This window comes from Mus caroli, unplaced genomic scaffold (assembly GCF_978045245.1).
Source record: "Mus caroli unplaced genomic scaffold, Mus_caroli_1 scaffold_9, whole genome shotgun sequence".
NCBI lineage: Eukaryota > Metazoa > Chordata > Mammalia > Rodentia > Muridae > Mus > Mus caroli.
Window position 1 is genome coordinate 49,787,662 of NW_028227264.1, and position 12,260 is coordinate 49,799,921.

At 41.0% G+C, this 12,260-nt stretch overlaps 1 protein-coding gene across 1 annotated transcript; it reads left to right on the plus strand.

Moving 5' to 3' along the window:
- The first annotated feature begins 208 nt into the window (after positions 1 to 208).
- On the plus strand, positions 209 to 5,320 carry LOC110302678 (leukocyte immunoglobulin-like receptor subfamily B member 4A). Its single transcript, XM_085842808.1, has 8 exons — positions 209 to 312; positions 458 to 493; positions 692 to 976; positions 1,119 to 1,421; positions 2,744 to 2,860; positions 3,500 to 3,552; positions 4,727 to 4,792; positions 4,900 to 5,320. Exons 1-8 carry the CDS (start codon positions 288 to 290, stop codon positions 4,975 to 4,977), a joined length of 963 nt encoding a protein of 320 aa, XP_085698934.1. The 5' UTR covers positions 209 to 287; the 3' UTR covers positions 4,978 to 5,320.
- The last annotated feature ends 6,940 nt before the right edge of the window (positions 5,321 to 12,260 follow it).

Here is a 12,260-nt window from a genome sequence, read left to right on the forward strand (position 1 = left end):
AAAAAGTAAAATAAATGTTTAAAATATAAAGATCTTTAACTCCAGGATATGTGTTCTAAAGGATGTGTCTTTTCTCTGAGGCAACTTGAGAGACATGAGTGTTTACCCAGTCATCTGCTCTTAGGAAATTACAGAAGTTTCCCTTCTCATAATAGCTATGATGTAGAAAACCCATGACAGGAAGGACCTGCCCTCAAGATGACAACTGCATATCTGATGTTACCGGACATTTGTCAGACTGGCCCAAGAGAACAGCTACGAACATTGCCAGGACTCACCGGATCGCCATGCTCACAGTGCTGCTATTCCTTGGTGAGATATAATGAGGGGGAGTAGATGCTTGCATTTGTAAGGGAACCTATTCAACAGCCAGGTTTAATTCCACATGGACATCCTAGGGGATCAACTCAGGTTCTCAATGTGAAAAAGCTCTCATAAAAAGGGGTTTTTTTTCCAGGTCTTATTCTGGAACCCAGGACTAGAGTACAGGCAGGTGAGTGTCTCCAGCCATCCCAGGATTTGATTCTTCACTCTGATGATACAACCTCTAATCTACTTTCTAGTGTGTCAATTCCTCAAAATGGTGATGGGGGATTGACATTTATGGGCTAATGTCTTGTTCCATGGGTGTGTTCTTTGCTAAGATCTAGTGTCTGAAGGAAGATGTTCTGGGCCTTTGATTTCTTCACAGGACACCTCCCAAAGCCCATCATCTTGGCTGAGCCAGGCTCTGTGATTGCTGCACATACATCTGTGATTATCTGGTGTCAGGGTTCCTGGGAGGCCCAGTATTATCATCTGTATAAAGAGCAAAGTGTAACTCCTTGGGACACTCAAGTCCCTCTGGAAACCAGGAATAAGGCCAAGTTCAACATTCCAAGCATGACAACTTGGTATGCAGGCATATATAAGTGTTACTATCAGAGTGTTGTTGGCTTCTCAGAGCACAGTGATGCAATGGAGCTGGTGATGACAGGTGAGAGGACATCAGGGAACCATGTACGGGCTCTCTCCTCAGAAGGAGGTCTATTTTCCAGGAGCTCTTCTCTCAGAGTCCAATCCTGGAGGACAATGTGTGTAACTCATGTTCATTTCACACACTGCCCCTTGTATTCTAGGAGTATATGAAAATCCCAGCCTTTCAGTCTATCCCAGCCCTAATGTGACCTCTGGAGTTTCCATATCCTTTAAGTGCAGCTCATCCATAGTATTTGGCAGATTCATTCTGATCCAGGAAGGAAAGCATGGCCTCTCGTGGACCCTGGACTCACAGCATCAGGCCAATCAGCCAACCCATGCTACTTTTGTTCTGGATGCTGTTACTCCCAAACACAATGGAACATTCAGATGCTATGGCTTTTTTAGAAATGAACCACAGGTGTGGTCAAAACCAAGTAACTCCCTAGACCTCATCATCTCAGGTAAGCACCTTCCACCCATAATCACTTAGTGTGTTGGGTCACTTGGGTCTTTTTCCTAAGATGATCTATGGCTTAGAATAAGAGGGAGGGAGCACTGTGGTTAAAAATACTGTTCAATTCAAAAGACATTCACCCTTTGATACAGGAGTTGCAGTCAGATTCCCTGGTCCAAATGCCTTTTTCCTTGACTCATTGTAATTTAGCAAAGGCCGTTGAGAGAGACACACAGTTGATGAAGTGATCAGATAATTTCTCTGTACTAGTTATATTCCTATTTTTGTTGTAACAAAACCATGATATAAATAAAGTAACAGTGATAAAAGGATTGATTTCATCTAATTTTGCATGGAGCATCAAGAAAGTAATTAAATGTAGGCATGCAAGCAAGAATTGAAGTAGGGATCTTAAAGGAGCACTGCTCACAAGTTTTCTTGACAGTGCCTTGCAGTATTGCTTTATTACACCATCAAGATCTAACCACTTAGGGTTAGAATAAGCCACAGGGGTCTGGGATCTTGTAAATCAATCAATCAGGAAAATATTTCCATAGACATAGATGTATTTTCTCTGTTGCAGCTGCCTCTTTCCAGGTTATTCTAGCTTGTATCAAGTTAGCAAAAATCTAATGAGAACCATCTTCAGTGGCAGACACTGCCTATTTTCCTCTTATTTTTATTTCCTCAAATCATGTGCCCAGGCTCATGTTAATAACTGGACACTGGAGACTTTTAGTACATGTGTTGCCCAGACTAAGTGTGGCAGTTCTGAGTCCCTCAGAGTCTCTATCCTTTCCAAATGTTCAATGATAAACTTTGTATAGGATTGATGGTATGAGTTGTGATCTTCACAGAGATCCAAGAACTCGGAGTCTCTTGGCTAGGTGACGAAGGAGGCCCATCCGTTGAATTCCAGTTCTGAAATAACCATATCTCCTTTGCCACAAGGATGGGGACACAGGGTACAGAGTATACTGACTGGCACAGACTCAAAGCCAATGCTAGAAAGTCACCTACTTCCATGCTCAAATAGCTTATGAACTGTATGTAGTAAGGACAAGTCTGGAAGGCAAATATTAAGTTCAAACTGGTTTAGAGGCTACTAAGTTCAGCATCTCATCTGGCTTTTTATATTCATTCTAAATGACCTGGGCCAAATGAACTTGTCTCTGTGAGCCTTAATATTCTCACCTATAACTGACTGGGTAAAACATACAATTACACATTGAATGATTGTGACATTGGAGGCCATGAATGAGCTAAGCATAAAATAGGTGCTAGGTAAACATTATCTTTCTCTCATGCCTGATGTCAACTGTGCCTAAGGACTGGAAACATACCAAAAGATTTTGATTGGAGTCCTGGTGTCATTCCTTCTGCTTTTCTTCCTCCTGCTTTTTCTCATCCTCATCGGATACCAGTGTCATCACAAAAAGAAGGCTAGTAAGTAGAGCATGAGTGCCTTGCATGTCTGGAGGTGTTGGGCAGAGAAAACATGTAGTCTCAAGACATGTATAAATTTCAGAGATAGTGCAATATTTTCCATGTCCTAGAGTATTTGTAACAGTCATAAGAAGGAATTTAACAGTCCCTTTCTTCCTCTTAAAGTTTCTATTGTTGGAGCTTTCCCATCCTCCTTGCTGATGCTTTTTCAATTCATGCAGCTCAAAGAGAGGCCAACTTACAAGTGCTTTCAGCAGCACCAGACCCAACACACAGAGATAGACACCACCAGGAGAGATAATTCTTGTCAATAGACACAGCCTCTCAGCTGCCATAGACCTCACTTCCATCTGATTATCCCTGTCCTCACAGCTCTAGCCCAGAGGCTACCATCAATGAAAAACACCTGTGTGAGAATAAGAGGGCCCCAGGGACTATATGCACTAGACCTCAGTATCAGAGGTCTGATGGGGAGTGTGGTGGGTCAGCTCTTGGAGGAAAAGAACCCTTATGATGGATCTGGAGATGTGACCACATTCTCTGATCCTCTTTCTCCTTACGGGACAAGGAAGTGGTTATGAGTCGAAGAGATCCCAGAGCTTCTGGCCAAGAACTGACTCTGTTCTTCTAACATGACAGATGCTTCTGTGAAGAACACACAATCTGAGGACAATGCAGAGCTGAACAGTTGGGTGAGACTCCTGCCCCATTCACACTGATAAGAGCAGTACTTTGTGCCAGTAAGAACCACACATGGCCCCTCCATCTGGAAGAGTTTGACTCTGTGATTGCTCCTTCTTGCCTTCCTTATGACTGTGTGAACCTTCTCTCCATCCTCTTTTCTGGATGTTTGTTATCTGTTTGTTGCTTAGCATCAGGTGCCTAATGTCTCAGAAAGGACACATGAGTCAATGAGCCCTAACACCACCACCACCACCACCACCACCACCACCAACACCACCACCAACACCACCACCACCACTCCCCAATCCACCTGTACTCATTCTCCCTGTTATCCAAAGATAATTCCTTTTGTATAAGTTTGAGGATGATTTTATTAGGGTTTAAAGAAAAATATAGCACAGTCAATCAGTTAATCTTAGCAGCTGCCAAGTGGAGAAAGAGAAAATGAAGAAACAAAATTGGGGGGAAATCACATTGTTTGCGTAGAGCTAGGATGAAGAGAAACTATGTGATAGGAAGAACCAACAAAGCAGGGAGATGATATTTAAAGAAAGAGTGAGGAATCACAAAGTATTGAGGAAAAGTGTGTTTTAAACAGATATAACTAACTAAAAATAACTAAAGTTACAAAATAACTCAGAATAGTAGGCATATTCATAAAGCTGTATGGCTGCAGCCCTACAAGTGACAGCTGAGATCATCTCTTCCTTGTGGCTCTTCATAGGACTGTGAACAAAGCAAAGAACAGAACTCCTCACCCACTCCAAGCTCACCTCAAGGCTAGAAAATGAGATGTGTATAACTGAAGAAAGTGGTGTGGAAAATGAAACAGAAAATACATAGTGTTTGAGGCACACAGGGCTGTTATTAATCATAAGAGAAGACTCTGAGTAAGTTCATTCTGAGGATAACCATAAATGGAGAGGTCCACACAGACATTTAATGAACCAGTGCACATAGGCAGAAAATACAGCAGATACAGTCCTCAGACATGAAAATGGGAATCAGTGTGACAATAACAGGCTGGAACTATGAGAAGGAAGCTTCCAGACTCCCCAAGTTCTGCAAGCCCCAGCAGAAATGATGTAATGTGATAAATTTCCGAAAGGATCTCTCTGGCTGAAGGAGATACTGGATGGAACCAGGAGTCACTTTATCCACCTCATTGTCTCCTTGCTGCAGAACCCACAAAATGAAGACCCCCAGGGAATTGTGTATGCCCAGGTAAAACCCTCCAGGCTTCAGAAGGTAGGAATTAATTTTTCCCCACTGTCAGGAACCTTTCCCCTCAGGTTCATTCCAGCCCCATAAGTTACTAACACTAAACACCTTCTTCCAACCCTATCCAACCCCAGGATACTGCATCCAAAGAGACCCAGGGTGTAACCTATGCCCAGTTGTGCATCAGGACACAGGAACAGAACAACAGCTGAATCCAGGAAGCAGCCAACACAGAAAGAAGACCCAGACCCCACATTCCATGAATGAAAACTAGGGATTTTCTGATATTTGATCCCAGTGGACTCTGTTTAATTAATTTGAGCCATCATGAATACCTCATGTGTCATCAGAAGCTTCTCAGAATTTTGGGAATATACTTTATTCTTTGTTCAGAGATAACAAATGTCCTTACATTTTGTAAATAAAGCCAAATCCTCCTCAATCAACAATTCCTCTAATGAGAAACAAATAAAATGAGATATTGTGAATTGAATGACAATGTAACCAGGGCACACTAATCAATGAAACTCGAATTTTTAGAACCATGAATAAATGTATGAGCAAAGAAATTGTCTCCAAAATCAATGGCCTCATCTATTATAATGAGAATATAGAATGTTTAAAAAAAAAAAAACTATCCCAGATGAAGGCACAGGGGAGGAAAGGGTGATATAAGAGAAGTCACTGGCCCTGCATGATGGCAAGTCATCCCAGACAAGTAGAAGACCTGGAATCAACACCCTACCGGACATATGAGAAAGATCCTGTCTCAAATTAAATTGACCCACAGCCACCACATATGGCCAGGACTAATTAGACTTATTTTTTTTTTAAGGCAAGAAGTTGGGAGAAGAAGCTGTTAAGGTATATTTAGGCAGTGCTGCAGGGGAGCTAAGGGTTAAATATAATCATAATTTATTGTATAAATGTATGAACTTCTCAAGAATAAAGGAAAAACATTACATGGGCATCTCTAGTGACTAGGGGAGGCTTGGGATAGAGGAGGATATAAGGAATCTATGGAGGAGACCTTAGCTGAGATTCCTACCAGAAGAGGATATAGAGACTTAAGTGGCTTCCTCCTAAAGCAAGGCAGGACTTACAGAGGAGGCAGGGGGACATCAACCCACCCACAGGACCTTCAACCCAAAATTTGTCTTGCCTCCAAACATGTAAGGGATAAAGATGGAGCACAGCCAACCAATGACTGCCCCGATTTGAGTTCCATCCCATGGGTAAGAGCCACTCCTAACACTATTAATGATACTCTGCTATGCTTGTAGACAGGAACCTGGCATAACTGTCTCCTGAGAGGATTCGTTCAGTAGCAGATGGAGGCAGATGTAGAGACCCACAGCAAAACACAAGGTGGAGCTTTAGGAGTCTTATGGAAGAGTGTGGGTTATAAGTGAGCAAGCCTCAGGGGTCAAGTACACCACAATACATACAGAATCAAGTGACCTGGGACCATTGTGGTTCATAGAGCCTTGAACACCAACCAGGGAGCATGCAGTAGCTGGACTTACACCCACTACATATTGGCAGCCAATGTGCAGCTTGGTCTTCATGTGGGTCCTTTAACAATTTTAGCTGGTGCTGGCTCAATCACTGTTCCCTGTCATTGGACCTCAGTGGAAAAGGAGGTACCTAGTCCTGCTGGGACTAGATGTCCCAGGGTAGGGTGATATCCAAGGGCCCTCACATTCTTTGAGGAGAAGGAATGGGATAATGGTGGGGAGGGATTTGTAAGGGTGTGACAGGGAGAAGGGGAGGGAGAAAGACTCTGATCAGGATGTAAGGTGAATAAAAAGTAATAAATTCCCCGGAGCTCTTGTCTCTAGCTGCATATGTATCAAAACATGACCTAGTTGGCCATCACTGGAAAGAGAGGCCCATTGGACTTGCAAACTTTATATGCCCCAATATAGGAGAATGCCAGGGCCAAAAGAATGGGAATGGGTGGGTAGGGAAGGGGGGTTATGGGGGACTTTTGGGATAGCATTGGAAATGTAATTGAGGAAAATATGTAATAAAAAATATTTTTAAAAAAGTAATAAATTATTGGGAAAACCGAAATAAATAAATAAAGTAAGGATGCAGATACAGCTTAATGGTAAAGTTCTTATTTATCACTTGCATAACCCTGAAGTTCATTACTACCTAGGAGTGGGAGATGGAAAGGAACAGGGAGAGAGAGAGGGAGAGGAAACGGAAGAGGGAGAGGGAGAGAGAGAGGGACAGGGACTGGAGAGAGATAGGGACAGGAAGAGCTACCAAGTTGGTGGTGCTGCTCACATACCCTTGGATGGATGGCCTTCAACTGGAGTATGATCAACTTACCAGGCATCACATCCTTAAAGAAAACTGACTTTCCCTCTCACTGCAATTATCAGTTGCAAATATCAGAAGCTCCAACAGGATGTAGGCTCCATGCCCATTTCCTCTCTCTGTGCCGGGATTTAGTCTTGCCCTTGTTGTCCTAAACCCTGTGGGTTCAAAATTGCGGCTATTCTGCTATATTGAGAAAACACTGTTTCCTTATAGTCATCTACTGTCTTTTATATCTTTCTGTCTCCTCTTCTGCAATGATCCCTGAGCTGTGGGTCGAAGGGTGTAATTTTCCCTTCCCTAGCACTTATCAATTGCCAACAGGATTAGATGTGAGGCCTTGTGAGGCTCTTCCCCCCTCTCTATGCTGTAGTACTGACTGGTTTCACTTTGTGTAGACCTTGTGCCAGTGACTCCCAGCTACTGTGAGTTAATTGGTGCAATATTCCAGTTATGTCCATAAGACACTATTTCACAGCAACATTTTAACCCCCTATTTCTTACAATCCTTCCCTGTCTTCCACAATGTATTCTGGGCCTTCTGAGGAAGAGCATGTGATGTGCTGTAAAGGACAAAGAGATATTCTCTCTAAGGACCACAAGTCACTTATTCTCTGCATTTTGACCAGTTGTGCATCTCTGTATTCACCACCATATGCTGCATAAAGGATGCTTTGTTAGGAGCTATGAGAGTTGTACTCCTTTAAGGGTGTAAGGATAAGTATTTGGAAGGCAGTTTAATATTATGTCCTTTTAGTAAAATAATGTTAGGGCTAATGGAATCTCAGACACGAGCTTTTAGCCAAATTACAGTATTAGGCTGGGGTCCTCTCATACGGAACAGGTCTTAAGTCTAATTAGAAATCTGTTGGCTAACCCCCATAACACCCGTGCTACTCCTGTACTAATAGTCATATTGTGTCAGACCGATCATTATTGTATTGAGATCCCTGATAGGTGAGATTCTTTATTCCTCTCCCAAACAACCTGTGCAGCACCTCTCAGCCTTATGAAACATGGCCAGCACAGAGGATACTCCCAGGTAGATACCTGGTTGATGTCTCCATGTTTTATAATCAAAGTATTTGGTGTCTTCAACAATAAAATCTTTCAATTGGTTCTACAGTGTAATTAAGAATAATTGTAATAACTTGCATGTTTTGGGTGTCTCTTGTTCTCTCTGACCAGTAATGAGAAAGAGGATATCTCACAACTGACACTGGGCCTTTCTGCTTAGTCTCCCATGGCTTCAAAAGGAGAGTTATCTTTTTGCATAGAGTAAAAAAGATTAAACTTTATAGGTGTGTGTGTGTGTGTGTGTGTGTGTGAGAGAGAGAGAGAGACAGACAGACAGACAGACAGAGACAGAGACAAAGAGATGTGCATGTTTGTGTTATAAATGTTTCCACGAAGTTTATTCTCCTTTAAACATAACTATATCATTTCTCCATTATCTTTCCTCCCCATGAATTCTGCCATATATCCCTCCATCCTCTCTTTTAAGTCATGCCTCTGACATTAGCTTTTTTTTTCCTTTTTTTCTTTTTTAGGATTTTCTTTTTTTTATTAGATATTTTCTTTATTTGCATTTCTTGTTTGTTTGTTTGTTTTGTTTTCTTTCCTTTTATTACGTATTTTCCTCAATTAAATTTCCAATGCTATCCCAAAAGTCCCCCATACCCTCCCCCCCACTCCCCTACCCACCCATTCCCACTTTTTGGCCCTGGCGTTCCCCTGTACTGGGGCATATAAAGTTTGCATGTCCAATGGGCCTCTCTTTCCAGTGATGGCCTACTAGGCCATCTTTTGATGCATATGCGGCTAGAGTCAAGAGCTCCGGGGTACTGGTTAGTTCATAATGTTGTTGCACCTACAGGGTTGCAGATCCCATTAGCTCCTTGGATACTTTCTCTAGCTCCTCCATTGGGGGCCCTGTGATCCATCCAATAGTTGACTGTGAGCATCCACTTATGTGTTTGTTAGGCCCCGGCCGGCCTAATCTCACAATAGACAGCTATATCAGGGTCCTTTCAGCAAACGCTTGCTAGTGTATGCAATGGTGTCGTCGTTGGGAGGCTAATTATGGGATGGATCCCTGGATATGGCAGTCTCTAGATGGTCCATCCTTATTTACATTTCAAATGTTATCCTTTTTCCTGGTTTCCCCTCTGAAAACCCCCTATATTCTCCTCCTCCCCCCTGCTCACCAACCCACCCACTCCCACTTCCTGCTCCGGGCATTCCCCTACACTGGGGCATAGAGCCTTCACAGCACCAAGGGCGTCTCCTCCCACTGATGACCAAGTAGGCCATTCTCTGCTACATTTGCAGCTGGATCCATGAGTCCCACCATATGTACTCTTTGGTTGGTAGTTTAGTCCCTGGGAGCTCTGGGGGGTACTGGTTAGTTTATACTGTTATTCCTCCTATGGGGCTGCAAACCCCTTCAGCTCTTTGGGTCCTTTTTCTAGCTCCTTCTGTGCTCAACAAGTGCTTGATGACAGAAGCCTGTTATAGCTGTCTCCTGAGAGGCTCCACCAGTGCCTGACAAATACAGAGGTGGATGCTCTCAGCTTACATGCTAATGTCTCTCTATATAATCTCTCTCTCTCTTTCTCTCTCTCTCTCTCTCTCTCTCTCTCATTCTCTCATAGGGTAACTATGATTAAACTTCATAGATGTGTCTGTGTGTGATTAAACCTTTTTCTTTTTTCTTTTTCTGCAACTTTTTTTTTAATTATCCTGAAGTTTGTAATAATGGCTTCTAAAAGGATTAGAACTTCAATATTGCATTTGTAAATGAGTTGCAATAGGTAAAATACCTTAAACAAAAGTAGAAATATGCATACATAGTAAATTGTAACAAACATAAACTTAAATTTGTATTAATATACAAAGTCCATACCAAATGTAAACTATTTTATTTATTAAAGCTCTTTGCTCTAAAAGTAGATTCAATAATCTATACTTTATCTGATCATTCTGATATCTCCCCTTTTTTTCTTTTTATTCTTTCTTCCCACTTTTCCCGAACATTAGATAGGAAAGAAAGAAGTGCAGAGGAAAGAAAAAAGAAAGAGGAAAAGAAATCTTTAAATCTAAGCTCCCTTATTTTGTTTCCTCCTTGACTAATACCAATAAGAGTTCATCTCCTGAATGAAAACAATCCACCCCACTTTCCGAAAATCAGGTATCATTCTCTTGATACTGCTTTCTGCTATTTGGGGCATCAAGTTTTTGAGGGTTCCCCAAAAAACTGGGATATTGATCAGTGTTAGGAAAGCTAGCTGTAACATTTGTTGTCCAGTTTCTGTGTGCTGTGGAAGTTCAGGGCTTAACCTCAGTCCTGGCTAGAATAGTCTGTGAAGCTGGAAGTTCCATTTAGCAGCATAAATGTTTTTGTTTTTGTTTTTGTTTTTGATGCAGTTTTTCTGAAAAAACAATAGCTGAAGCAGTCTGTGAGGTTGAATCACCTGGGCAATTTGTCTTCTTTGGTTTATGGTCCTTTTATTCTGAAAAAGCATAAACTTTCAACGGTAATACACATTTCTGCATATATGTATGGAATGTGCAGTGTGCACAGTTCAGTTAAAGATGAGTCTTTGCTCTATGTTCAAAGCAGGAAAAAAGGCATCAAACTTTTTAAGTCAGTTTGGACTATGTATCCAAATTGTAATATAAATTCCTATCCATGCTGTTTGAAAGTATAGCATGATAAGACTTGAGAAATCTGTAGCCAACAAGAGTTACTGCCTATGCAGAGACACTTTCATGTCTCTGAGCTGTTCCCCTGCAGAGGGATCAGCATTCATGTTTCCTGTATTTTTCTTGGTTTCTTCCTTCATAGATGCAGCCTACATCTTCAGGTGGTCTTCCCTTGTCATATATAATTTTTATTAATTTTTATGGGATTCAAAGCTATTCTTTTCATGTTGAAACAAAGACAAAACCTCTCCTCCAAGGTAACATGAGTTATCACATATTCGTGCTGATATAATTTAGTAGTCCTTTCTAATATCTAGTGCTTTTCAAAAGTTGTGTTATCCATTTCATTGACATTTAAAAAATGTAAAGTCAATAGAGCATTATTTAAACTTTCTTCAAGAGATCCCATATTACCCTTCTGATCTATATGCATTTCCGTTAAAGCCTTGTTAGCTCTCCCTACAGTTGCTTGTTCTGTAGGATTACGAGATATTTCAATAACATGTTTTATGTAATAAATGTCTAAAATACTGTTGTATTCTAATGGATACATATGTTGAAGCATTGCCAGCTTCAATCCATAAAAGTATCTCCAAGATAGTCATCATCTCTATAAATTTACAGTCTTAGAATCAACTGTTTTAGAACTCAAGGCAGAAGCATATTGGAATCCTGAATATATGTCAATTTTATGACATATCAACACATGTGCATATTTTAAATTTTAAAAACCTACAAAATAAAATGTCCAAGCTCTTATTTGACATGGTCCTAAAGTATATACCCTGTGTGTTCTTTTATGACTGTTACCTCACTAAGGATATTTTCTAGTTCCATCCATTTACCCACAGATTTAATGACATCATTGTTTTTAATAGCTGAGTTGTATTCCAGTTTTTATCACTACTTCTCTGTAGTACAACTTGAGGTCAGGGATGGTGATTCCCCCGAAGTTCTTTTATTGTTGATAATAGTTGTTGTTGTCCTGGATTTTGTTATTCCAAATGAACATTCAAATATCTCTTTCTAACTCTATGAAGAATTGAATTGGAATTTTGATGGAGATTGCATTGAATCTCTAGATTGCTTTTGCCAAGATGACGATTTTTACTATATTAATCCTGCTAATCCATGAACATGGGAGGTCTTTCCATCTTCTGAGATCTTCTTCCATTTTTTTCTTCAGAGACTTGAAGTTCTTGTCAAACAGGTCTTTTCACTTGCTTAGTCAGAGTCTCACCAAGGTATTTTATATTATTTGCGACTATTGTGAAAGGCATCATTTCCCTAATTTCTTTCTCAAAATAATTTATTTTTTAGTTTTAAGTTTTTCAAAACAGGGTTTCTCTGTGTAGCCCTGGCTGCCCTGGAACTCACACTGCAGACCAGGCAGGCCTCAAACTCAGAAATCTACCTGCCTCTGCCTCCCAAGTGCTGGAATTAAAGGCATGTGCCACCACTG

Excerpts from the sequence above, each read along its gene's own strand:
- LOC110302678 (XM_085842808.1), top strand. The coding sequence starts at position 288 with ATGCTCACAGTGCTGCTATTCCTTG. Across the intron at positions 313-457 it reads CACAGTGCTGCTATTCCTTG|GTCTTATTCTGGAACCCAGG; the intron begins GTGAGATATAAT and ends TTTTTTTTCCAG. Across the intron at positions 2,861-3,499 it reads TCATCACAAAAAGAAGGCTA|ATGCTTCTGTGAAGAACACA; the intron begins GTAAGTAGAGCA and ends CTAACATGACAG.